Source organism: Ovis aries, chromosome 26 (genome assembly GCF_016772045.2).
Source record: "Ovis aries strain OAR_USU_Benz2616 breed Rambouillet chromosome 26, ARS-UI_Ramb_v3.0, whole genome shotgun sequence".
NCBI lineage: Eukaryota > Metazoa > Chordata > Mammalia > Artiodactyla > Bovidae > Ovis > Ovis aries.
In genome coordinates this window covers 33,175,223-33,202,043 of record NC_056079.1, presented here as the reverse complement: position 1 = coordinate 33,202,043, position 26,821 = coordinate 33,175,223, and the positions used below count along the sequence as shown (strand labels likewise).

The window sequence follows — 26,821 nt, the reverse complement described above, 5'->3', positions numbered from 1 at the left end:
ACAGACTGAAGATAATTCTGTTGTCTGAATTATTTCTGGAAAAGAAACTAATTAGATTCATAAATCACTGTGATTTTGAGCCATGTATTTCCATTCCATTTACAAGGTCAATGCCAAATGAACATATACATTAATAGCTATCTTCAAACATAATCATAATTTCCACTGCTATGTCCTATATTCTGACATTTTTTGTATTATCATCTTTTGTTTTACATTTACCTATTTTTACATTTAAAAACAAACAGGGCTTTTGTCATTGTTTGTGTGTAAGCAGTCCTTCGGGAAAAAACACCACTTATAAGATTTAATACCACAGAGGATTTAAATTCCTCTACCAAGAAATTTAGGTTTCTGGAAACAAAGGGCGGTACATTATTCATCCTGTTTCCTGCACTAGTGCAATAGACATTCAATAATTATACTCAGTAAATGACCTCTTTTGATCTTTAGAGCTTATACATACATAGAGCTTATAATTGCAAATTTTCATGCACTACCTAAAATAAGCTTTATTTTTCATGATTAACATCTTTCATAGCAATTCCCCACAAATCCTCATGCCCACATATTTGTCCATGTTAATGCAATGCTATATTTCACTGTACAATAAGCCCCCTACATACGAACCTTGAAGTTGCAAACTTTCAAAGATGCAAATGTGTACCTGTATGCCAGCTGTTGTACTGCACTACTGTAGTTTTTAAGGTACTGTACTGTAAGATTTCAAATGTTTTTATTTTTGGTTTTTATGTATATTTGTGTGAAAAGTTTTCTAAGCCTATTACAGTACAGTATCATACAGTTGATTGTGTTAGTTGGGTACCTAGTTTAACTTTGTTGGACTTTCAGGAAGGCACTCTCAGGACAGAACTTATTTGCATGAAGAGAACTTATTGTATTGATACATCATACACTGCTTATCCTCCCAACTTAAGCAGCTGAGGTGGGAGCTTCTATTCAAAACAAGATTCACACCTTATCAAAGGAAGTGAAATGGGCTTTCTAAGGTTTTACTTGTATGAGAGTTCTTAGGAACTACTAAAGGAAAGGGTGGGGAGGATCCTTTCTAAAATAAGTTAAACCATAAAAAAAAACTCATGAAAAGGAAAAAAAAAAAAATCAAAGAGGAAGAAGCATTTCCCATGTATGGGAATGGGTTTTGTCCTACAGTATGACAAATGTTTGACAGTAACATCATTTTTACTTACTATAAGCTGACATACTCTAATTCTTAAATCCACATAAACAAATATAAAACAACTGTATATTTTTTAAAAAACTGAATAAAATAGGTGAACTTCTCACATTCCCTAACTCACTCTAGGGAAAACCATTTGACTGAAATGACACGTCACAAAATGAAAAATAAACTATTGATACAATAAAATCTTGACATATGAACAAGACTATACAATTCAAAGTACAATTCAACTTTAATTGGGTCCATGTTGGCCCCATTCAAAGGCAGAGTAGTAGGAGGGGTTAGTTACTGTGATACCAAGAGAACCAGGATTTACTTATTAGGCAGTCCCATAGTTCTGACACAAAAGATGGCATAACTCCAAGTCTCTGCTGTATACTAGGCATCAAAGGGAAAAAAAAAAGAAAAGAAAAGAAATATCATGAGCCTATCTATGTCATATATTTGAGCTTGTGGCTATTCCAAAGAAAAAGCTTCCAGTTACTTTGAGCTTGCATCTTTGGGGGGATTCTACAATAAAGCAGGATTTGAAAACATATACATACATAGTCAACTTTGGTAGGGTAAATTTTATTTATTTATTTTCATTTGGCTATGCCACGTGGCTTGTGGGACCTTAGCTCCCCAACTAAGGATCGAACCTATGCTTCCCATGGTGAAATAAGCAGTTCCTAATCACTGGCCCGCCAGGTAATTCCTGGTAAGGTAAAATTCAAAGTATGTTTGGAAAACAGTCTTGGAACCCAGCAACTTGTTTTGTACACATTTTCATTGTAAATGCTTTTATTTTCTCACATAAGAGTATGAAACAAATTATCTTTATATTTAAAAGACTACATTCTCCTATTTAGCACAAACATACCAAATTCAAACAATTCACAGGCACTTAAAAACAAAATTAGTATGGACCAAGTTCTTACCACCTAGTTCATTTTACAGTGATTCACCATGAGTAAGCTTTAAAACTCATTTCCTCTAGAATTGCAGTCTTGGAAAAAAAAGATTTAGGTCTGTACATCATAATCACTACCTTAAAAGAAAAAGTAAGAGTGAGGTTTCATACCTGCCTAATTCCCTCAATGATACAAAGTTACCTCTGTCAGCCCTAGTTTTGTTTTTTTTTTTTTTTTTTAAGTGTACTGTGTCAGCCTTTTGGAATGTATACTGCACTTCCTCATTGACACAATTGTTATAAATAGTAAAAATTTTAAAAAAATCCTACAAAATCTACTTAACTCCTAGAGTAACTGATGTGTGGGTGGTTCTTACTGAGTATTCAAATTCCTGTTTCATTAGTTGAAATGGTTTCAGTGCATGTTTTAAACATCCTGTATTGCAAAAATTTGGTCAGCTGATTTTAGAGGAACATTCCCGTAGGGAAACATGAGTTGATTTCACTGCACACTAGTACAAAGCCTCTTAACCGGTCTCTCCCAGCCTCCAGTCCCTCCCTCCTATAGTCTGTCCTCCCATGTGTAGCCAGTTACAGCAATCGCAAATCTAAGTTATACCACGTGCTAAGTGCATGCTAAGTTGCTTCAGTGGTGTCCAACTCTTTGCAGCCCTCTGTCCATGGGATTCTCCGGGCAAGAATCCTGTAGTGGGCTGCCATTCCCTCCTCCAAGGGATCTTGGATTGAACCCACATCTCTTACATTTGACCTGCACTGGCAGGTGGGTTCTTTACCACTGTAAAACTTTTACCACTTCACCTGAAAAGCCCATATCCCTACTTAAAAACCATCCTGCCCAAAGAACTTCCTCCAGGGTAAAGTCCAAATCCCATAGCTCATCACAGAAGACTCTCCCCAACTGGTATCAACTTACCTTAGTTTTTTCCACGCCTCCCTTTGAGGTGGACCCCCTGGTGATTTCTCACCATTCCTTAACTAGTCCTGTTCTTATCTCTCTGCTGCTGCTACTGCTAAGTCGCTTCAGTCGTGTCCGACTCTATGCGACCCCATAGACGGCAGCCCACCAGGCTCCCCCATCCCTGGGATTCTCCAGGAAAGAACACTGGAGTGGGTTGCCATTTCCTTCTCCAATGCATGAAAGTGAAAAGTGAAAGTGAAGTTGCTCAGTCGTGTCCGACTCTTAGCGACCCCATGGACTGCAGCCCACCAGGCTCCTCCGTCCATGGGATTTTCCAGGCAAGAGAACTGGAGTGGGGTGCCATTGCCTTCTCCATCTTATCTCTCTAGACTCTTGCAAAAACCCTTCAGCTTTGAATTCCTGTCCTTGAATATTCACCCATACCGATCAGTTCAAATATCAGTTTCTCAATAAAACCTTCCTCTACATCCTTCAGATAAACTCAGCACATTTGGTCACTCTGTGCCCCTCCACAAGCACTGAGCTCGGTGTTCATAGGTGTTCTATGAAGGCTGATTAAATTTTGAAAGCATATACGTGCTTAAGTGAGGGACTGTTAAACTATAAACTGTTAAAGCTGTTGTTAAAAAACATAAGGATATTCCATCCATCTATATGCAGCAATGTAAAAATCAATACATAAACTTTAAAAATCAGTCTTATTTAAAGTATTCCAAACAGAATCATGGATTACTAAAACTCCAGATGTTTAACCTACTTCCCCTTAAACGCTGATAAATGTTAACCATGTATTAATAGAACACCATAGCAAAAACAGTTTCAAATAGAAAAGATTTGGTACCTTCCCAGTCAATAAAGTTTCAGTACTGAGAGCTTTAAAATTCCTGCAATGGTGCAAATTTTCTTAATTGAAAAATAATAAAATAAGGAGGAAAAAAAAATCTAAATTTAGTCCTGCACTGAAATCCTCACCTTTGAAAAACTCTCAAGATAACGATTTAGTAGAAACCCCATTCTCCATCATACTCTGGCTGATAAAGAAAACACAGCCACGCAAACAATAATTTAACACGAGCCAAAACAAAAGTGTTTTCAGAAAGAAGCTAGTGTTGGCGATTTAAATGTTTCCACTATGTCTGAGCATCTCCAATACAAATACCTTATGTATTTAAGGGAAGCTTCACAAGTCAAAAGCAATTTCACATAAATGATTCAATTCTTACCGTAAGCCTGTGACTTAAGCAGAGTAGGGATTATCTGCCTGGATTTGAGACATTACCAACCCAGTAAAAACGGAGATAAAAGACTGGCTATAAAAATGTAGCACTTCGTTTCCAAAAAAAAAAAGAAGTATTCTTACTAAAACAACAAAAAGCCCCCCCCCCCAAAAAAAAAAAAACGCAATCACCCCCTCCTCTTATTTCATCGCTAAATTCAGCCCTGTGGTACCTACTGGTGACTCCGCTAATAAAATGATGGTCAAAATTTCAAATCATGAAAACCTGGAGCAAAAAGTTCCATCTCCCGGTCTCTTTCCCAGTGACATTTACCTTGCAAGCAAACCCCAGCTCCATTTCTCAAAAGCACTTCTCAAAGCCTCCGCGCGCATTCAGCCAGCTTCCCAAGCTCTCAGCCGAGTCCCGGAGGTTCGGGGTCGGACCGAGAGTCGCCCCGGGAGGGTCTTGGGGGGTGGGGGGGACCCAGCTTGGCGCGAGACTGGTGGTCGGGCTCACCCCCAAAAGGCTCTGCTAGGCAAGAGACCGAGGGCTGGGAACCAGACCCGAGAACAGTGCCCAAGAGAACTGGGGGCGCCCAGACCCGGAGCCTCGGGTCCGAGCCCTGGTCCACAGGCAGCCCAGCGGCTCCGCCTCCCGACTCGGGTCGGGTTCCAGTGCCCAGGCCAGGCCCCGCCACTCTCAGGCACCGCGGGGTAAAAACTCCGAGCATCCCGGCCCTAGGAAACTGGAATTCCGAAAGGTCCCTGGGGGTGGACACCCACCTGACCGAACCCCGCCGAGGGCCGGGCTCAGCAAGCCCACCAAGAGCAGCCACCGGACGCGGAGAGTCTCAGAGGGCGAGCCCACGCCCGACCCCATCTCAGCCCGAGCCCGCAGGTTCTCCTCAGCACTCGGTCGCCCCTGCCTCCGCCCGCTCCACGATTCCCCAGCCCCGCCAGGGGCCCCGGGCTGGCACCGATGCGCGCGCGCTCAACACTGACGCAACTCGGCTCCGGTCCGAGCTCGCTCCCGACGCGGCGCCCGCTCGCCTGACTGACGTACTAAGCGCTCCGTCCGGGACGAGTGAGAACGGGCTTTCTCTCCAGTCCCCTCAGACCCTCTTAGGAGCCGACCCCGCCCATCGTCATTCTCCCCACCCACCTGCTTCAAGGCCCGCCTACTCTGAGGCGGGTCGAAGGAGCCTATTAGAAGAAGCACTCGTCACGGAAAAGAAGGCGGAGCGTGAGCCCCAGAAGCGGAATTGACCCGCAGAAACGAAACGCAGGCCCGCCTCCTGCGCAGCCTTTCCTTATTGGCTGTCTGAGTTGGGCGGGGACGTAAAAATCTGAGCTCCCATTGGCTGTTTGGCATCGAGGCGTGGGGCTCCGCGGAAAGGCCTTGACCAGGCAGGGCTTGGGTCCGCGGTTGCCGGCTTGGGACTGGGGGTCTGAGGCCGGGTCTACGCCTCTGGGCCTGGGAAGATGGTCCTGGGGGGTTGCCCGGTGAGTTACTTACTTCTGTGCGGCCAGGCGGCTCTGCTGCTGGGAAATCTACTGCTGCTGCATTGTGTGTCTCGGAGCCACTCGCACAACGCCACCGCCGAGCCCGAGCTCACATCCGCTGGCGCCGCCCACCCGGAGGGCTCCCCCGGCGCTGCGAGCTGGGAGTATGTCGATCCCCACTCTCCAGTCATCCTTTGCTCTTACCTGTAAGCTACGCGGTCCTCGAGGCGGGTGGAGATGGAGATGGGGTCCCTGGGATACACGGGGGTTGTGCGGGGGCACGGGGGGAGGGAGGCTGCTTTCCCCCCGCCCCCCAGTCCCTCTCCACCTGGAGGACCTACCTGATCGTCGACACGCGGGAGAAAAATAACCATGACAGGTTTCTCACTCAACGCACTCCTCCAAGGGAAAACCCCTCTGTGTCGGTGGCTGATCCTTTGGGCTCCCCAAAGAGGAGAACTAGGGAACAGTGACATCATATAGCCTGCGGAAGAAGAGTACGAGGTTGTACCTGCTCCCTTTAACCGTAGGAGACACCCTCGTTCGTGCTGGTACTGAGTGGTGCGCAAGTGGAGTAAATCACACGCCTCTACGTGGCACCTCCTTAAAAAAATAAAAGCAGTAACCTTAGCGTTGCAAAACCAAGTCAAAACTTTTAACGTCTCTTTTAAGTCAAATAAGAAAAGGCTTTTGAAAAACCGCGAGAGAGCTGGGAATCCTTTGGCCTGGATTTTGCCCCCATAGCCTTGTGGCTGTTTGCCTAGGGAAGAGATGAAGCCTTGGCAGAGGTAGAATCGGTGTAGAAAAAGGACCAGAAACGCCCCTCATCCCCACCCCGCCTTAACCAAAGGGTCATTGGATGGCTGTTTGACCTGCTGTCCTTCAGCCTAATTGACAGAATCTCTTGTTTTGGGGAAGACTCAGAGGGACATTAACCCCCAGAAAATTTGCAGAAATGTCTCTTGCCTATTACGACTATATACCTGTAAACAGCCATTTAGAAAGACCTTAATGATGATCTTACTGGTGATTTACAGACCCGAAGAATTTATTGAATGTGATGACCCAGTGGATCATGTTGGAAACACAACAGCATCCCAGGAGCTTGGTTATGGTTGTCTCAAGGTGGGTTTTTGTTTGGTTTTATAAAAAAAGTCTTCCATAGAGAAACAATATTGCCTAAATGCTATTACAGAAAAGTATGAGGAGTATGAAATTATTTTTTTGTAAAATTCATTGAAATGATTGTTACTGAAAATTTCCAGCATGATCAGGGTCAGTGGCTGAACAAGACATTTAGCCTTCTCAGAAAGAAGCAGGCTCTGTGCCAAAACTACCCAGGTGCAAAGACCAATCTGTCTTTGGTTCCTTTGGCCATTGTGATTGACGGATTTGAAGCTCAGATATCACCCCTGACTACCCTTCAAGGCACGTACTTTCCTGAAAGAGCAAAAGGAAGGTTTATGCAATTTCTAAAACTGATGCTGGATTGAGCAGTATCTTCGTTACATATGCATTTGGGGCAAAGCTCCTCTTGCCAATGACCTTTCTTTTCACTAGGCAAGCAGTTTCCACCACGTCCTTAGGAAATAGATCAGACCTATCAGTATACTTCCCTGGTGGCTCAGTGGTAAAGACTCCGCCTGCTAACACAGGAGACCCGGGTTCCATCCCTGGGTTAGGAAGATCTCCTGGAGAAGGAAATGGCAACCCACTCCAGTATTCTTGCCTAGAGATCCCCATGGACAGAGGAGTTTGGTGGGCTACGCAGGGTCACAAAGAGTCAGACACCCTGAGTGACTAACACTTTCACTTTTCATTATTATATGTCTTTGTAGGGGGTTGTAGCATTCAGGAGGAGCCTTGGATAACAATGGCCTCTTAGAATGAAAAGAAGCCCTTCAGTTCCATTAATAATATCCCTGAAGCTGGACGCATACTTCCTAGTCAGTCTCCCCAGACCCAGTGAAGTTCATATACTTCCTCCCCTCTGTGGACTCACCATTCTGTTATATTACACTGCATAATACAAGTCAAGACACCATCAGCTATAAGAGAATTATGGGAAAATATTCTTTGTTACTAAATCAAACACAGGGAAATAAACCTGAAAGTAACAAGGCCAAAAAGGCAACTCTTGCTGCACTCACAAGTAAAGAAATATTTTCACTACAATGAGATTTTGTTCTATGGGTAATTATTGATAAAAGTTTGAGTGAGCATTGTATGCTCATGTTCAGTCACTAAGTCGTGACCAACTCTTGCGACCCCATGGACTAGCCCGCCAGGCTCCTCTGCCCGTGGGAATTCCCAGGCAAGCGTACTGGAGTGGGTTGCCATTTCCTTCTTCAGGGGATCTTCCTGACACAGGGATTGAACCCTCATCTCTTACATTGGCAGAGGTTCTTTACCCAGTCACCAGGGAAGCCCAGAGTATCATATAGAGATCAGTCTGAGCACCTTGACAGGATCAACCCAGGGTTCAATGAAAATAGGCAAAAATAAGTGATCTCTATACAGTACTTACTTTTGCCCATTTTCATTACAACACTGGGTTGATCCTGTCAAGGTGCTCAGACTGTCACTTCCCCTGGAAGTCCTGGGGGACTGTCAGCATTCGGGCCCCCAAGTCCCAAGGGAGGGGCAAGAGTAAACATCCTCATGTTCCCCCCACTTCCCTTTGAGGAATGTTCCAGCGAGAACTGTAGTGAAGCACTTAATAAGGTGCCAGTGGAGAGTGCCCAGCTGTGCTTCCTCTGCTAGAATTCAGTTACACAAAGGGTCGGAGGTCTTCTGAAATTTTTTGCTGGAATTTAGACTTATATATAGATGTATTACATTACTATGGATATGAGCTGAATATCACAGTTTCGAGACCTGCACAAAGTCCTGAGTCAGTTGACATGCTGAGTTCTTTCCTAACGATGTTCATTTATAATATATGTAAAAGAAGTGAAGTGAAGAAGTGAAGTCGCTCAGTTGTGTCCGACTCTTTGCGACCCCATGGACTGTAGCCTACAACGCTCCTCCATCCATGGGATTATCCAGGCAAGAGTACTGGAGTGGGTTGCCATTTCCTTCTCCAGAGGATCGAACCTGGATCTCCCACATTGTAGGCAGATGCTTTTCCATCCGGGCCAATAGACCTCAAATACACATTGACTCTTTTTTTAATTGGAGTATAATTGCTGTGCAGTGTTGTTTTAGTTTCTGCTGTACAGCAGCATGAGTCAGCTATATGTGTACGTATATCCCTTCTCTCCCGAGCCTCCCTCCCACCCACTGCCCATCCCCACCCCCAGGTCATCACAGAGCACCAAGGTGAGCTCCCTATGCCATTCAGCAGCTTCCCACTAGCTGTTTTATACTTGGCAGCGTATGTGCGTCAGTGCTGCTCTCTCAGTTCCTTCCCTCCTCTCCTTTCCCATCCCCCCCCCGTCACATCCACATCCATAGCCCATCCTCTGCATCTGTGTCTCTACTCCTGCCCTACAGATAGGTTCGTCAGTATCACACTTCTAGACTGCACTGCTGCTGCTGCCAAGTCACTTAAGTCGTGTCCGACTCTGTGGGACCCCATAGACAGCAGCCCATGAGGCTCCTCTGTCCCTGGGATTCTCCAGGCAAGAACACTGGAGTGGGTTGCCATTTCCTTCTCCAATGCATGAAAGTAAAAAAGTGAAAGTGAAGTCGCTCAGTCGTGCCCGACTCTTAGCGACCCCATGGACTGCAGCCTACCAGGCTCCTCCATCCATGGGATTTTCCAGGCAAGAGTACTGGAGTGGGGTGCCATTGCCTTCTCCGTCTAGACTGCTCATGTATGCGTTAATACATGACATTTTTCTCTTTCTGACTTCACTCTGTATGATAGTCTCTACACATTGACTTTCTGAATACCCATTCCCAAATATGCACTCATGTGCTCTTCTCTTCTGTAAATATAGGATTAATTAGAGCTCTGTGTCCCGCTAATCCAAAATGGCATTTAGTGAAACTGATTTTAAACTTCTGTGCTATATTATCAAAGAAGGTAGTCACAAGGAAAGAAAATGAAAAGGATGAAAAGGAGTTTATTTAAAACCATGTCCGTTTAGGATCGTCTCATTGAAAATCGCTTGAAGTATGTCACTAAACTCCTCGCTCTTCAGCACAGCTTTACCCCACCTTTGTTAGAATAGTTACTGTCCTGGGCCAGCTTTTGTTACTTCATATGAAGAGATGTTTCGTGTTGCTTGCTCTGGCTAGTGTGGTTGTTCTGTTGTGGTTGTTACCCCGCAGTTCGGGGGTCAGGCCTACAGAGATGTGGAGCACACTCGCGTGCAGTGCCGGGCCCTGGAGGGAATCGAGTGTGCCGGCACGAGGACCTTCCTCCGAGAGAACAAACCTTGTATAAAGTAAGTGCTGTCTGCATGGTGTAGCTGGTACTTAGATGGAGGTAGGGCTGTTGTGTCCTCTCTTGATGTTGACTTTTTTCTTTTACCTTAAGTGTTAAACGGGCAGCATGATTACTGCTGTGCATATTCCACAGACACAAGCGATGGGGTGATAACGTAGGGGACACTGGACAGGAGGCCAGAGGCTGTCTAAATGTCCCTTTCATCAACCAGCTAAAGGACCTCTGGGCACCCAGAGTCTCTGTCCCCTCCTCCACAAAATGAAGGAGGTGGAACAGATGATCCAACTTCAGAACTCCTACGATAGGCATACATCCTTTGAAAACAGCCGTAGAATTTCAGGAGGAAAGATTTTATTATGAACAGTGCAGGCCTTTCTCCCTGAAAAGCAGTATTATCTTGAAGAATTAGGGTTATTGAGACTTCCCTGGTGGTCCGGGGGTTAAGAATCCACCTTCCAATGTCAGGGGATGTGGACTCGATCGCTGGTCCAGGAACTAAGCTCCTACTTGCCACAGGGCAGCTAAGCCCACACACCACAATGACGGAACCCACGTGCTAAGAGTGAGAAGCATGCACACCACAGTGAAGATCCCGAGTGCCGCAACTGAGACTTGACACAGCCAAAAATTAATTAACTTTTAAAAAAACGAATTAGGGTTATTTCTGTAAACTCCACTTGAAGGCACAGAACTTAGGTATACCACTTGCTGATGGAGAGTTGTGCCTGTGTTAGGTGATGCTATTAGAGTATCTGAAATTGAATGTCATCACAGTATGTAAGACAGAAGTCCTTCCAAGAAGTCCCATTTTTCAGGTGCCAGGAGAGGAGCATGGAGATTAATGTTCATTTAAGGGAAGGTCACACCTCATGAGAGAGCTACATTCAGAACTGCAGCCTCCCTCAGGAAAAGAGCCTCCACAGGAAAGGGATGGGCGCCAGCCACCACTCCAACTAGGATACCTATCCTGTAAATGTCCGTAATAGTTTCTTATCCAGCCCAACTCTGTATTGGTTCCTCTGGATCCTCTATACCTTGTGTGCGTGTGTGCTGAGTCGCTCAGTCGTGTCTGACTCTCTGCGACCCTATGGACTGTAGCCTGCCAGGCTTCTCTGTCCATGGGATTCTCCAGGCAAGAACACTGGAGTGGGTTGCCATGCCCTCCTCCAGGGGATCTTCCCAACTCAGGGATTCAACCCCCGTCTCTTGTGTCTCCTGCACTGCAGGCAGGTTCTTACCACTAGCGCCACCTGGGAAGCCCCCTCCATGCCTTAGCAAGTACCTTTTTGAGAATCTAGACAAACTAGAGATCTTCCTTTGGGGGAGAAGGGGTTGGTAAGAAATCACAGAGGGACTATCTTCCCATCTTGTCACTTATGTGAAATTCACTAATAAAGCATTAAGTGTTTTCATTTTCACGTGATAAGCATCTTCCTCTTGATTCCCTCTCTCTAGGTATACCGGACACTACTTCATAACCACTTTGCTCTACTCTTTCTTCCTGGGATGTTTTGGAGTAGATCGTTTCTGCCTGGGTCACACTGGCACAGCAGTGGGGAAGCTCTTGACCCTTGGAGGACTTGGGATTTGGTGGTTTGTTGACCTTATTTTGCTGATCACTGGAGGGCTGATGCCCAGTGATGGCAGCAATTGGTGCACCATTTACTAAGAAGAGCTGCTGCTGTGGCCCAGAGAGGCAAGGCTCTTGGACTCATCTCTGCAGGCTCAGAACTCCTCGATGTCAGGCCTGACCAGTATTTTCCCTCGTTGGAGAGAATGGGTTTGGTTAGGAAGATGGCTTCAGACTGTGGATGTTCGACCCAGATTTGACCCTGCAGACTAGAAATGACAAGCAGACAGTATTGTGGCTATCAAGTTTGTACCTTTCCTCGTGTACCAAAAATATAAAGGCTAGTGATTAACTTATAAGCTGCAGAAGCGTCACCTTATTCTTTATTTCTGTGTGCTGCTATGTCATCAACCCTTTGGAGCAGTTGGACCCAACAGGATGTTTTTGGCCTGTGCCTTTGTGACCCTGAGTCTTCGTGCAGTGGAGGTCAGAAGCTGAACCAACAAAAATGTCCAGCAGAAGTAGAAACAGCAGTCGATTTTAATACATGCTGAAATTCTGACTTTCTGAGTTTAAATTTCAGAATGAATGTTGCCAACCTGGAATGCTTGTTTGGGTATTTTTCAATAGGTAGGATGAAACTCAATATCTGTTGTGCTTAAAGCTGAGCATCTGAAATGAGTCTATTAATAAACCCTATTGTTTCATCATTATTACTCCTGAGAGGCAATATATCCAGTATAGTAATTCCCTCTAATGTCCAATTATGTTTTGAAAGCCAACAGTTCCAGACATGTCTGGGTTCAGCTATCCTCTTGGCAGAATTTTCCTATTGAAAAGGTATCATTTACCAATTTAGAAAGCCCATGTTATAGACTGATTAAAAAAAAAAATCATACAAGTAACTAAATCTCTTCTTCATGATTACATAATATAAAATGAAGAGCCTCACATCCTTGGAAAGAAAAACAGATTCTTCCTTAAAGGATATTACTGCTGAGTGCTAGATAGAATTAGGATGTGACTTGTGGGAAACAAAAAGAAACTGGACACATTTGTCAAAATAAGCATGGTACCAAAGTCTCTCATTGGGCTATAGCAGTCAGTCATAGGGAAAGAGACAGCCAAGCTTTCAAGTTCCCACATCACAGGGGATAAAAAAAAAATGTTCTAAACTTGTGGTTTTAAAAACTTAGTTCCCATCCCTTACAATCTGAGTTGAAAAGAACTGTTAAGTGTAAAGTAAAAGGGGGGGTTTACAAAGAGCCTGCTATTTGGGCAACGTATAAATTCTAGGAACAATCAAGGTAGAACCGCTCAAAGTTTAGTCTCGTAATAATTGACATGAAAGCCAAGAATCCCAGTTAAAATAACTGGATACTCTCTATCATTATGAAGCAGTTTTCCTGAAAGTTTCAGCTTTATTATCCCTGATTAATATGACCGCTCTTCTTATGGTATTAAATGGAGGCAATTATGTAGAAATGAAAACAGATTATTCTCTTTTGTCTTGATAGTTCTGTACCACATTGACCTCAACTTCTTCATAACTATAAATTGATAGATTCTTATTTATAATCTCTATAGTCTAAGGCAGTATATTTTAAATTGCTGTGGGTCCTGAAGAAATTGAACCTTCTCCCCAGAAAAATGCACATAAACTTAAAATTTCTGCATAGAACTTAAGAGAGTTCAAGGATGCCCCTTTTAAAAAAGAAAAACTCACTTTTAAGAAAAATCTGGAAAACTAAAATTGAAATCCTGCCCCAAATAAGATACTACTTTAAACCACAAATACTGCTTCATCTCACACTTTAAAAAAAAATCCTTAAAGATATTCACAAACCCCATCAAAAGTTATTTTTAAAAAATAAACTGTGGCAGCTTTCAGACTCAAAATCACTGGTCATGAATGTTTCCAGGAAGAAGAACTTGGGTAAAGAGGTAAAAGTCTGTAAATTATTAAAGTTTCTATTTTATAGAATATTTTATAGAAGCCCTCCTCACAGAAAAGCTGATGGGAACCAGAGTTGTTTCCACTGCTAGCTGACAACCTGAGAATCTATATTCCTCTGTGACCATCCAAATTTGTTAGTTTCAGTGTGAATTTTAAGTGACGAGTATCCTCTGTATTTACAGACCCTGGCCAATTGTGATAAACTTGGAGAACTGAGTAAAGGAATAATATTAAAAATGTGATTTCCTTTGCACTCTGGATTCAGTTTCTCAATGTCGGTAGATAGGTGCATATGTGTGTGTGTGTGTGTGTAGTGCTATATCCAGTTTATGGCTATAAAAAAGTTTTAGTACTTCCATCAAGGATAAATTAGAAACTGCCTGTTTTCAGTTGTTTCCTGTCTTTAAATAAAATTTTATCAGCTCCCCAGACTTCCTGGCACCATGTCCTTCTTCTACTTGCCTTAGGCTCCTTATCAGCAGTTGTAATACCCCCAACCTGATGGTTCTGGAATGTGTGTATGTGTGTTTTAAAAGCACACATTTTTCTTCAGAAGAAAGAGATCCTAAAACCCCTTGCCATCACTGGCACATCCTCAATACAAACCAGGTAATGTAGCTTTGGCTTTGTTAGATAATTTATCTTTAAAGCAAGGCTCTTAATTGATTATCTCAGGTGTGACTGTCAGGATCAAAGTTTGACTTTTCCGACGAACCAGGAGGGAAAGTGAATCATTGGCCTTAACAGCTTCAATCACATCGGTTGTTGTGGTGACAGGCAGTCCGTTTATGCTGACAATTACATCGTGGTCTTTCAACCCAGAGCTGGGAGGGGAGAAAAAAGGACCATGAAACTGTAAGAGTTTGACTTAATCCCCATCTAGAATTTAATGTCTGTCTCTCAAGGCACTACTATTGTGCTGACATTAAGCATGCAAACCAGGGAACCAGAAATAGCCTCCATTCTTCCAAATATGCCACTTCCCTGGTGGTTCAGATGGTAAGGAGTCTGCCTGCAATGCAGGAGACCTGGGTTCGATCCCTGGGTTGGGAAGATCCCAAGGAAATGGCAACCCACTCCAGTAATTCTTGCCTGGAAAATCCATTTTTGGAAGAGCCAGTCCGTAGGGTTGCAAGAGTCAGACACAACTGAGCGGCTTCACTTTCACTTTTCACTTCCAAATATGGGAGCTCTTCTAATATATGCTGCAGAATCACCGGAGGACAACAACCCTATTCACCTTTCTAGAATTCATATTCCACCAGAATCATATGTATGAAATTTGCACCTCCCATATGTTAGATTTGGTTTGGAATAGTAAATTGAGCTTTTCTTGTCTGTTAATCCCTGACCTCACTTAACCTGAAACATACCCTCAACCTTACCAATAAACGTGAAAAGCCCAAGCAATACATATTTTTCCAGACAATTACACTCTGATCAGTGGGGTGTTGACAGCCCACTTACCTACCCCACCTTCACCTATAATTTTTGGACCTGGAGGGTATGCTGAGCTGTACTACAGAAGCAGTTTCCAGAAAGTCAAAAACCAGTCACGAAGCTCCAAGCTCTAAATATTTAAGGCTTCTTTTCCTCAAAGTTGTGATTATATTCAGCCTCCAACATATTTGTTTCACATAGAATATATGTTCTAGAAACAAAACTAGTTCCAGATACAAAACAGTACAGTAAATATATAGCCATGTGGACGATCTATCTTAAAGTCAAAAACAGGCTGGAAGTCAAATGACCACAGGAGATACCATGTGAGGGAAATGGGGGGTGGTGGCGTTGGTGGGATTTCCTGGCAGTCCAGTGGTCAGGACTCTGTGCTTTCACTGCCAGGGGGGCAGGTTATTAGACCCCTGGTGAGGGAACTGAGATCTCACAAGCCGCCAGGTACAGCCAAAAAAGAAAAAAAGAGTGAGGAATAGGAAACTGAGAAGCCCAGGGAAGAAATGATAATGTGGGAGGATTATCAGGGTATGTGGAGTTTATTAAAAAAAAGAAGAAAAGAGAAACCAAATGTAAAGGACGTGCCTATGAAGAGAAGTTCAAGGGTAGAGCTAAAAGCAGAGAAAACCTTGAGAACAACGGTAGTTGCCGGGCGGGGCAGGGCAGGGGGGTGCGTAGGAGGAGGGGTTGGTGCCTGGTGTGGTGCACAAAGAAAGAAGTTAATTCACAATAGTTCTGTAAGTAGAAAAAGAAATCTGTAAAGTATTACTGGATGCAAACTATGCGTCAAGTATGGGGAAGTGGGGCTCAGACAAATAAGAGACTTTCCCCCATGACTGTCAGCTTGTAAGAAGCGAAAGCAGAATTTCATCCTGGATGTTTCAGACTTGAAAACCCATCTTCTCGTCAGTCACTCTGCCTCTCAGAAACAATAACAGCAGCCGCAAGAGTAGGATAATACAGGGGCCAAGCTAGGTCCCACATCCCTGCCTTCTGACTGACACATCACGTAACTTCCAAGGTAATTAACCTCTGCACCCCATTTGCTGCCTCTGTAAAATAACACCTATATCCCCAAATTACTGGGGGCTTGAAACAAGTACATGAAGTGAAGTCACTCAGTCATGTCCGACTCTTTGCAACCCCGTGGACTGTAGCCCACCAGGCTCCTCCGTCCATGGGGTTCTCCAGGCAAGAATACTGGAGTGGGTTGCCATTTCCTTCTCCAGGGGATCTTCCCAACCCAGGAATCGAACCCACGTCTCCCGCATTGCAGGCAGACACTTTAACCTCTGAGCCACCAGGGTAGACCCTTTAAATGATTCCTGACACAGTAAGTGGTTGATAAATGCCAGCTGTTATTACCGGAACTGTGATCACTATTATGAGTGGGTGACACCAGGAAGATTTCCAGTTTATCAGAGACTTCAAGCCAGCAGCAATTCCCACCGTGTAACGTGCACCTGAATCCCCTGAAGATCTTATTTAAAAAGCAGATTCTGATTCTTTCTAAACTTTTATTTTATATTGGAGTATGTTGTGTTAGTTTTGGTGTGCAGCAAAGTGATTCAGTTACGCCTACACATGTATCTATTATTTTCCAAATTATTTTCCAGAGGCACTCCTGTCACTCTGAAAAGCTCTAGCTGATGCCATTGTTGCTGGTCTACAGACCAAATTTTGAGGAGCAAGGACTGAAGAGCTGAAAGAAATAGCTTCGGCCTTGAACCAGAAGTTAAAAATAAGTGGGGGCAGGGACCCAGAAAGTCTAGAAATGCCAATGGCAAGTCAAATATAGTAACTGGAAGCCTAACGCTTAGCTGTTCTGAACAGTTAGTACCCTATAGATTCTTGCCCTATGAAAAGAGTTAACATAATCTAAGCAGACTGTTGAGCTCTTAGAAAAACGAAAACGGTGAAGGAAGGGTATGCAAGAAGCATAAGAGAGAGATCAGGAGAATAACTGTAGGCCGAGTCATCTTTTCTCTCTGTAGTTACTGGAAATCTCTCGAAATGTCTCTAGCCTTTGCTTTATTCACTTTATGTACTTGTTTAGTACTGGGCTGGCCTCTGATAGTGTCAGAGAATTCTTTAGTGTCATCCAGGATTTTAAAGTACCTAAAATATGTTCCTAAACTCCTAACCCTCCAGATTCTTCTAATTCTTACTAAGTAAGGTATTAAGCAAAAGAGTAGATTTGGAAATTCTAGCAAAATTAATTTAAATTTATGTGAACTGGTAGCCACATTTTAAAAAAAAGTTTTTCTCTAATTTTTAAACAGATGAAACTAACATATAATATAAAAATGTACTTTGATGTCTTAACTGTATATCTAAAATATCATTTTAACATGTCATATTTTAATAATTATTATACATATTTTACACTCTTTGAAATCTTCTAGAGACAGCATATACCTGATGATAATTTCTTCCACAGTGCAGTTATTAAAATAAAATGCAATCTTCCCAGAACAACAACAACAAAAAAAGATATGCTTCATGGGAAAACATTTCACAATGCTTCTGTTCTGTGTTTTAATTTAATTATCAATTAAAATTAAGTAAAATGCAAAATGGGGTTTCCCAGGTGGCTAGAGGTAAAGAACCTACCCTCCAATGCAGGAGACCTTAAGAGAAGCAGGTTTGATCCCTGGCTTGGGATGATCTCCTGGAGAAGGAAATGGCAACCTACTCCAGTATTCTTGCCTGGAGAATCCCATGGACAGAGGGGCCTGGTGGACTGCCGTCCATAGGGTCATAAAGAGCCTGAGAGGACTGAAGCGACTTAGCATGCAAACACGCACAAAACGTAAAATATGGTCGGTCAGTCACACCCCTCAGCTGTTCAGTGGCCTCTGGGGGTGGAGCCCACGGTACGGGACAGGACCCTGGATCCCACACACGTTTACCGTGGGACACGTCTAGTGAGAACGGAGGAGCCTGGGCCGGGGCCTGCACTGCTCTTACCTCTCAGCAGCTGTTCCTTGAATCACCTCATGTACAAAAACCCCAGAAGCCACGTCAGGGAATTCTGGATCTTGCCTTTTCATTTCTTGAAGCAGGCTAGGAAGAGTGACAAGAGATTCCCCAGGAGGTTAGGAAGCACAGTGAACTAGCCCTGGCCCGCCCCTAGCTCTCAGCGGGGACTCTCTGCTCAGCCCAAGGCTCGCACCAAGGGGACAAAGACGCCATCTAGCTGGTCACAGGGCCACAGTCATTCTTCCCCGATTCTCGGTGCCAAAGCCTAGAACCACTGGACGTTATAAAGTGTGGCCATAGTGTGACTTCCCTGACAGTCCAGTGGTTAAGACTGAATTTCCACTGCAAGGGGAGCAGGTGCAATCCCTGGTCGGGGAACGAAGATCCCATGTGCCACATGGTGCAGCCGAAAGAAAAAATAAGTAAATAAAAAAAAATACAGCCACAAGTGAAAGAGTCCCATGGAAAATACAGTGCGTTGGTGCCGGCAGACGCGGTCACTGACTCTGTAACAAGTGGTAGGTGATTCATCCGCTTCTGACCACATCCTCTACCTTCTCCGTTCAGACTCTCTATCTGTAACTTTTTCTTCTAAAATACAACCCAGACATAGTCAAAGCCCATGCTTACTTCAATGTGAGGGGTAGCATGCGCAGACCCAGATATTTCTTCTGTGAGAGAGCCTTTCCTGGAAAGGAAAATTATAATGTGTTACTGACAACAAGACCTCTCTCCTTTTGGCAGAACTTAAAAGACCCGGAGTCACAGAATATTCCTTCCAATTATAAGTGCCCTCTCAGGCTGTCGGCCAAGACAAACGTGCTTCAGAGAACCTTCATCATTAGCGCAGGCTCACGGCCCCACCTCCGGCCCCTGGCTTTCCTTTCCACATCAATTCAATCCGAGTATTTCTGGGCACACCTCACGCCAGGCCTTGCGCCTGGCCCCCGGTATTGCTGCCTGGCCCCACTGTGATCTGAGTCGGGTCTAACATGAAACACGACTCTGTTTTCTGCAGAACTCGAAGGAGTGTCTCCACCACAGGTAAGGCCTTTGAGGGCTCCTGAAAACTACTGGAGGGGAAGAAAAAGGTGAAAAGTGAAAGTGTTAGTCACTCAGTTCAGTTCAGTCGTTCAGTCGTGTCCGACTCTGCGACCCCATGAATCACAGCATGCCAGGCCTCCCTGTCCATCACCAACTCCCGGAGTTCACTCAAACTCATGTCCATCGAGTCAGTGATGCCATCCAACCATCTCATCCTCTGTCGTCCCCTTCTCCTCCTGCCCCCAATCCCTCCCAGCATCAGGGTCTTTTCCAGTGAGTCAACTCTTCGCATGAGGTGGCCAAAGTACTGGAGTTTCAGCTTCAGCATCAGTCCTTCCAATGAACACCCAGGACTGAGCTCCTTTAGGATGGACTGGTTAGATCTCCTTGCAGTCCAAGGGACTCTCAAGAGTCTCTCCAACACCACAGTTCAAAACCATCAATTCTGTGCTCAGCCTTCTCCACAGTCCAACTCTCACATCCATACATGACCACTGGAAAAACCACAGCCTTGACTAGACAGACCTTTGTTGGCAAGGTAACATCTCTGCTTTTGAATATGCTATCTAGGTTGGTCATAACTTTACTTCCAAGGAGTAAGCATCTTTTAATTTCATGGCTGCAATCACCATCTGCAGTGATTTTGGAGCCCCCAAAAATAAAGTCTGACACTGTTTCCACTCTTTCCCCATCTATTTGCCATGAAGTGATGGGACCAGATGCCATGATCTTAGTTTTCTGAATGTTGCACTTTGGACTGCAAGGAGATCCAACCAGTCCATCCTAAAGGAGATCAGTCCTGGGTGTTCTTTGGAAGGAATGATGCTAAAGCGGAAAACTCCAGTACTTTGGCCACCTCATGCGAAGAGTTGACTCATTGGAAAAGACTGATGCTGAGAGGGATTGGGGGCAGGAGGAGAATGGGACGACAGAGGATGAGATGGCTGGATGGCATCACTGAATTGATGGACATGAGTTTGAGTGAACTCCAGGAGTTGGTGATGGACAGGGAGGCCTGGTGTGCTGTGATTCATGGGGTCGCAAAGAGTTGGACACGACTAAGCGACTGAACTGAACTGAAGCGAACTTTCTCACTCTCCTCTTTCACTTTCATCAAGAGGCTTTTAGTTCCTCTTCACTTTCTGCCATAAGGGTGGTGTCATTTGCATATCTGAGGTTATTGATATTTCTCCCGGCAATCTTGATTCCAGCTTGTGCTTCTTCCAGCCCAGCATTTCTCATGATGTACTCTGCATAGAAGTTAAATAAGCAGGGTGACAATATACAGCCTTGACGTACTCCTTTTCCTATTTGGAACCAGTCTGTTGTTCCATGTCCAGTTCTAACTGTTGCTTCCTGACCTGCATACAGGTTTCTCAAGAGCCTTAGTTGCTCAGTCACATCCAATTCTTGGTGACCCTATGGACTGTAGCCAGCCAGACTCCTCTGTCCATGGAATTTTCCAGGGAAGAATACTGGAGTGCGTTGCTATTTCCTCCTCCAGGGGAATCTTCCCTGACCCAGGGATCAAAGCTGGGTTTCTTGCGTTGCAGGCATATTCTTTACTATCTGAGTCACCAGGAAGCCTGGAGGGAAAGAAAAGTCCAAACCAACTCCCCTTACCTTTCAGCTGGCGCTCATGGAATTCGGCCAAGAACTGCCGAATGCGATCCGAGGGAATTGCAAAGGAGATTCCTGCAGTCACCTTCAGTGTGTTTATGCCAATCACATCACCATCCTGCCAAAGGAGGGGACAACACTCAGCTGCCCAGCTGTGCAGATTGAACAGGCAAAGGAAGGAGAGACGCTTAGGGTGGAGCAGCAGCTGGCATCTTAGGGGACCAGCAGTGTGTGGGTTACAGAGGGGACCTACTCCAGCACAGATTCCTGCTGAGGAGTTTGGGGTTTTAATCCTGAGCTCACTTTTTTTTTTTTTTCTTGCTCAAATTACATTGATTTTTCAGAGTGAACCACAGTTTATATTTCAACACAGATATGAGAATAAGGAATATATGCCTTTCCATTCCTTAAATGAGACTAAAAATAAACATGGAAAAGGCAAAAAGCTGTTGACTTTCAGTCACACTTCAATGAAACTATTCAGAAGATTCGCCAAATTGACCTTAGGAACATAAGGTCAATTTATGTCCCCTAAACATAATTTATGAAGTGGGAAATACTTTTTCTTAATTTCATCATCCCTTAGCTTTTGTTAGGTAATGGGCAGGAGGAAAAAAAAGAGAGACTTTCCATCACACTGAAATACAGATTATAATTCAATAGGTCTGCAGTGTGACTTTGAAATTCTGCATCTCATCTTCACTCTAGTAAATTCATTGTCTACTGGAAAAAAAGCAGGCCCCAAATCACGTACCACGTTATAAGTAAAAAGTGCTCAGTGATTTCACACACCCAACTCATCCTCCTACAAGCAAGTGTAACATGTAAAAAGGAACCAAAAATGACCCACTCAAAGGGACTCAGAGGCCACGGTCACAGGCTGTGTTTCAGACAGCACTGCCCTCTCAGGTCGTCAAATGTATTTGAGCAACTAGAAACCCTGGCGTTGCCACCAGGGATGTTGATTACAACTTAAGAATTAAATACATGACAGAGCAGTGGACTGCTGTTGATGCCTTTATCATCTCTACGCAGGTCAATACTAAATTAGCATTTTGGGGTGAGAGTTAGTTCTTCACATGCAGAAGCAGGAGGTCGTCAAGGATATACATTCCACAGTACAGTGGTCGTTTGACATAATTTGGGTTTAGTACCCAGGACTTTTGTTAAGTACCCAACGAAAGCAGAGAACACGTGGAAGAGATGTAAGTAGGTGTGAAGGAAACTCTGGCACCCTCAACTGGATGAGCTCACACACCAGGATGGCAACCCATCGTAGATCTGAAATTTTCCTAACTCCTTACTTACGGTGCAATAATAGAAAAGCACCAAACCACACATCGCTACACAGGAGCAACATGGCCGTCTGCACCATGAAATGTCAAGTCTCTGAAAGCTAGGAAGAGGTGTGAGGCAACAAAAAAAGTGGCTACTTACCAAGTTCACCAGAGGACCCCCAGAATTCCCGTGCTGAAGACAGAATTGGAAAATGCCATCAGTACTTTTTCCCTGGTCATGTCTACACAATCCCTAAAGAGGTTTATCAAAAGCAGCCTGCTCTAGTGAGCCCGTTCCCCCAGGGCAGGCAAAGGCAGGCCACATCATCATCAATTACGAAACCAGTGCAGGTAAAGAACAATAGGAAGAGGGGACTTCCCTGGTGGTCCAGAGGCTAAGACTCTGCGCCACCAAGGCAGGAGGCCGGAGTTCCATCCCTGGTCAGGGAACTAGATTCCACATGCCCCAACTAGATCCGAAGTGCCACAACTAAAACTCAGACAGATAAATAAATAAACAATATTTTTAAAATTTAAAGAAAAGAACAGCAGCCCGAGGAAGAACCACCACTTCCTATGGCAGTGGTGACCTCTGTGACAGACCCTAAGAGACCATCCAGTATCGTGGATGCCAGTCATCACATCACACAGGCTGACCTCTAACAGCATGGCACTCCATCCCTCCCAAGAGGGTAGACCTGATCTCTGGACATCCCTGAAAGGCCGAAGGGAAACAAAGGTACCCTGAAGCGTTCTTCTCACTGCATTGCCAGTGAGATCTTACTGGCCACTGCATCTTACGGGCTGAGGACAGCCACCCCCGTGACTTACATTAATTATGGCGTCTGTCTGGATGTAATCCATGTCTGAATCCTTCAGCCCAAGCTCTTTGCCCCCTCGCTGGGTGGTGCTGACAATTCCTGCCGTCACCGTGTTCTGCAGTGAAAACGGGCTCCCCAAGGCCACCACAAACTCGCCAGCTCGCAGGTCAGATGACTTTCCCAGCAGCAATACAGGGAGGTCAGTCTGTATGTGGGTGAAGAGGGATGAGGTGGATAAATCAAGAATGGACTCAATCAGCATTTGTGTATAACACATATATGACACGGCCACTACCATTTTAGCACCCGGAATCTAAGAATCGACCACACACCTCAGTTCTACAACTGCCTGAGGCTTCTTCCTTATACTCCGACTACACCAGACTCTCACTTGTTAAGATGATCAGACCATCCCTAAAATCTAAAATCACTGCTTGTAGAAATAATGATAAGTAAACAAAGTGAAGTTAACTGATGAAACATAAACCGACGTTAGCAGTTTACTTGGCCCCACTCCAGCTCACGAGTTTGCAAAGTTAATAAGCCATGAACAGAAAGGAGGTCACCCAAAGCAGTCTTTCTCTTTAACTGTGCACATGAACCTCTTGGGAATCATGCTAAGAGGTGGGTTCTCACAGACGTAGCGAGTGGACATGTGGACACAGGGCGGGAAGGAGAGGGTGGAACGAATCAGGAGAGTAGCTCTGACACATACACGCCGCCACGTGTGAAACAGAGCTAGTGGGAAGCTGCAGCATAGCTCATGCTCTGTGATGACCTAGAGGGGTGAGACGGTCGGGGGAGTGGCAGGGAGGCTCCTGATGGAGGGGATGTACGTACACAAGTAGCTGATTGACTTTGCTGCACAGCGGAAACTAACACAACACTGTAAAGCAATCATCCTCCAATGAAAAAATAAAGAGAAAAAAAATAAAAGAGAGCCTAGTACCATAGCATTATAGAGGAGAATAAAATAAAACAAGAAAAGGCAGATTCTGATTCAGTCGATCTGAGTTTTCTAAACACTTTCTCAGATGATGTCAGTGCTGCCGGGGTGTGGACCACTTTGCATAGCAAGGAACTCAAAGCACATCTTAGCAGCTTGGAATCCATTACAGTTATGTCTGGTGTTCTAAGACAGCAGAGAAATAAGTTTCCCAGAAGCAGTCTCTGTTGGAGAAGGAACTGAAGGAGAAAAAAAAAGACAGCTGTGTAGTTAATAGAAATTGCTAGGGACGGACAGACAGGCACAGAAGAAAATTTAAAAAAGAAGGAGTAACGAACAGAAAGAAAGAGAACAGGGGTGGGAGACGAAGGAAACATATAGCAAGAAGAAAAGATGTGTGAGCGGGTGGGGAAGAAAACACCAGCACGTTGATGAAAGTCCCCAAATACACAGACTCACATTTGGCTCAATCTTAATCAGGGCAAGATCCAGTTTATGGTCAATGTCCTTGACGGTGGCTTCATACTGGACCCCACTCTGCAGCTCCACCTGGATCCGCTGCTGGTTAGTGAGGACATGGGCATTGGTAACAATGAGCCCATCCTCAGACACTATGAACCCAGAGGCACTGGACGCAGGGACATCCTCACTGCCGAGAGGCGACCTGTCTCAGCAAGACAACAGCATAAGCCAAGGGCAGGCAAATCAGGGCATCCGCCGTACTCTGGAAGCACGAGAAACCTGGCGTTTGTCAAACATTCTCTCACCCTAGCTTCCTCAGACATTTTACTTCTCCCTGTTTCCATTCTCTCCACGTTAACTGGACTGTGTGTTCAGTGCCCTGGCCATCTCTTAGGAACAGGACTGAGAGCTGATTCCAATTCTCCTTTACCAGGAATGCCCCCGTCTTGCTGCTCAAAGTAGCTGTCCTCTGCTTCAAAGAGGACTAACCTAATTGTGGAGAAGGAAATGACAGCCCACTCCAGTATTCTTGCCTGAGAAATCCCACAGACAGAGGAGCCTGGAGGGCTACTGTCCATGGGGTCGCAAAAGAGTCAGACATGACTCAGCGACTAAACCTAATCCTGGGGTCAGAAGTGGACCTAGTGCCACTTTATCCAGCACCCAAGCAGGGAGGGAGTCAGAGAAGTCTGGTCTCTGCCTAGTTTCCACTACGAACTGGCCTACGAACTGACATACGAACTGACATATGACAAGTTTCTCTTGCCCTCTGGGTCTGGGATTCTTTTCATGCAGAAGATGCCCAGACAAGATCACCATCGAGATGCCTCCTGGCTCTTGCATTTGACCTCGAATTTGTCTGAGGCGGAGGAATAGCTCAGGTTTGCAAGTCGGAATCCATATGACTAGGGCTTTTTGGCGAAATGACCAACAGACCATACAAGGTCTTTGAGCCCCTTGATTTTTCTCAGGGCGGTTTTTAAGACTAAGTGATGCTGGGAAAACTAACTGAAGCTGGAAGGGCCGATGCGGTGGGAGTGGGGAGGAGGGAGAGGATGGAGCAGAGAGGCTCTCAGAAACTTAGCCCAGGGGTCTAGCTTCCTCCTCAGACCCCTTTTACCTGCGGAACAGCTGTAAATGAACCACGGACGGGGCCACCTTCTCCACCACGGAGGCGATGAAGTTGAACTTGCTCCTGGGCCAGCCTGCACTTCCGGTCCCTGCGAAGAGATGCTTTATTCTTGGGGCAGGGGTTGGAGGAGTAGGACCCTGGCTGCCTGCTCACATCGAGTATCACCTCTCAAATCTCTCGTCCTCTCTCCCGTCTTTCCCTCCCTTTCCTCTCTACGTGTCCCTCTGTGTATTCACTGGGGTCCCCACGAGGGTACACCTTGAGGAGACCAGACCTGTGATCCTGATTTGGAAATTACTTAAAAGGGAAAACGGTGGTCAACAGCTATGGGGAGGAAATTGGGGAGCAGCCACGTGGGAGCCGGGAACCAGACACCAAAGCAGGAGCGTGCGTGCTCAGTCGTGTCGGACTCTGCGACCCCATGGACGGTAGCCCACCAGGCCTCCTCTGTCCATGGGATTGTGCAGACAAGAACACTGGAGTGGGTTGCCATGCCCTCCTCCAGGGGATCTTTCCCACCCAGGGATCAAACCCTCATCTCTTGCGTCTCCTGCATTGGCAGGAGGATTCTTTACCCCTGAGCCGCCACACTTAAGGAGGGAAGCACTGACTCCCTTTGGCAAGGCAGCCGGGAGGAGCCGGCGGCAAACCCCGCGATGGGAACTCGCTGCTTAAAGAAGCGAGGAGGGGGCGCCGAGAGCGCGCGCCCGCGGCTCACCTGGGTCCCCACAGCCCCCCTTCTGCACTGGCACTGCGGGGAGCGCGCCACGGAGGCGCGCGGCGCGGTTCTCGGCTCGGAGCGCGCACAGGCTAGGGTAGGTCCGCCCGTCGCTGCCGCACACTGTCGCCCCCGCCGCCGGGCAGCCGCAGGTGCCCAACGGGCGGCCGCCGAGGAGCTGGGGAGCGCGCGGCGCGCGGCACTGCAGTCCCGGGGCGCACGGCCGGCCCAGCGGCCCGCCGCAGGCCTCGCCCTCGGCCGCGGCGCAGACCTGGCAGCACCCGCAGCGGTCGAGCACCGGCGCGGTCCCCGCCGAGCACCGGGGCCGCGGGGGGCAGCGCGTGGGTTCGCAGACCGCTGGGCAGGGTGGGACGGGCCAGGCCCGCCCGGCCTGGACCCCGCGCCCACTTGGCGCGGGCAGCAGCAGCCACAGCAGAACGAACGGTCCGAGCCCGGCAGGCTGCCGCAGGGGTCTGGTCATCCTGCTCGCCTCCCACCTTCCCTCTGAACCCACTCAGATGAGCAGCAGTCTCCGGACTGGGGTGTTGTCTTCGCCAGCCCCAGACTTTAAGGGGCAGAGCCTGGCAGCCCTCTCCACACACTCCCCAGTAACCCCCACTTCAACCCATCCCGACCAGTCCCAGGAGATGGAGACATGTCCTCGGCCCTTCCCCGACACCGCCCCC

General features: G+C 45.9%; 3 protein-coding genes across 6 annotated transcripts in view; 1 reads left to right on the top strand and 2 right to left on the bottom strand.

Annotated features, from left to right (window-relative positions):
* Positions 1-5,376, bottom strand: part of ADAM9 (ADAM metallopeptidase domain 9) — a 96,742-nt gene extending 91,366 nt beyond the window's left edge. For both annotated transcript variants that reach the window (XR_003587124.2, XM_004021791.5), the window contains exon 1: positions 5,036-5,376. Coding sequence is in view for 1 of the 2 variants with exons in the window: in XM_004021791.5 (XP_004021840.1) it covers positions 5,036-5,132 (97 nt within the window). In the remaining variant the exon portion in view is untranslated. The remainder of the gene's footprint in view (positions 1-5,035) is intronic.
* A 243-nt stretch (positions 5,377-5,619) lies between these two features.
* Positions 5,620-14,109, top strand: TM2D2 (TM2 domain containing 2). 2 transcript variants are annotated; one of them, XM_004021790.5, is made up of 4 exons: positions 5,620-5,961; positions 6,793-6,880; positions 10,034-10,149; positions 11,607-14,109. In XM_004021790.5, the coding sequence occupies exons 1-4, from the start codon at positions 5,735-5,737 to the stop codon at positions 11,818-11,820; spliced, it is 645 nt and encodes a 214-aa protein (XP_004021839.1). In that variant the 5' UTR covers positions 5,620-5,734; the 3' UTR covers positions 11,821-14,109. The 2 variants fall into 2 exon arrangements, with proteins under 2 accessions (XP_004021839.1, XP_042097456.1); XM_042241522.1 differs by having other exon boundaries at positions 10,001-10,149.
* HTRA4 (HtrA serine peptidase 4) lies at positions 5,955-26,725 on the bottom strand. 2 transcript variants are annotated; one of them, XM_042241517.2, is made up of 9 exons: positions 26,136-26,725; positions 25,406-25,505; positions 24,283-24,487; positions 22,888-23,082; positions 22,217-22,249; positions 20,783-20,897; positions 18,746-18,803; positions 18,104-18,199; positions 5,955-6,239 (listed from the first exon to the last, which is right to left on the bottom strand). In XM_042241517.2, the coding sequence occupies exons 1-9, from the start codon at positions 26,614-26,616 to the stop codon at positions 6,215-6,217; spliced, it is 1,308 nt and encodes a 435-aa protein (XP_042097451.1). In that variant the 5' UTR covers positions 26,617-26,725; the 3' UTR covers positions 5,955-6,214. The 2 variants fall into 2 exon arrangements, with proteins under 2 accessions (XP_042097451.1, XP_014960109.2); XM_015104623.4 differs by lacking the exon at positions 5,955-6,239 and adding an exon at positions 14,298-14,502 and having other exon boundaries at positions 26,136-26,695.
* Between the last annotated feature and the right edge of the window lie 96 nt (positions 26,726-26,821).

Excerpts from the sequence above, each read along its gene's own strand:
- TM2D2 (XM_042241522.1), top strand. The coding sequence starts at position 5,735 with ATGGTCCTGGGGGGTTGCCCGGTGAGTTACTTACTTCTGTGCGGCCAG. Across the intron at positions 5,962-6,792 it reads GTCATCCTTTGCTCTTACCT|ACCCGAAGAATTTATTGAAT; the intron begins GTAAGCTACGCG and ends GGTGATTTACAG. Across the intron at positions 6,881-10,000 it reads TTGGTTATGGTTGTCTCAAG|TGTGGTTGTTCTGTTGTGGT; the intron begins GTGGGTTTTTGT and ends TGCTCTGGCTAG.
- HTRA4 (XM_015104623.4), bottom strand. The coding sequence starts at position 26,616 with ATGACCAGACCCCTGCGGCAGCCTGCCGGGCTCGGACCGTTCGTTCTG. Across the intron at positions 24,488-25,405 it reads CATTTACAGCTGTTCCGCAG|GTCGCCTCTCGGCAGTGAGG; the intron begins GTAAAAGGGGTC and ends TTGCTGAGACAG. Across the intron at positions 18,200-18,745 it reads ATGCTACCCCTCACATTGAA|CCTGCTTCAAGAAATGAAAA; the intron begins GTAAGCATGGGC and ends CACTCTTCCTAG.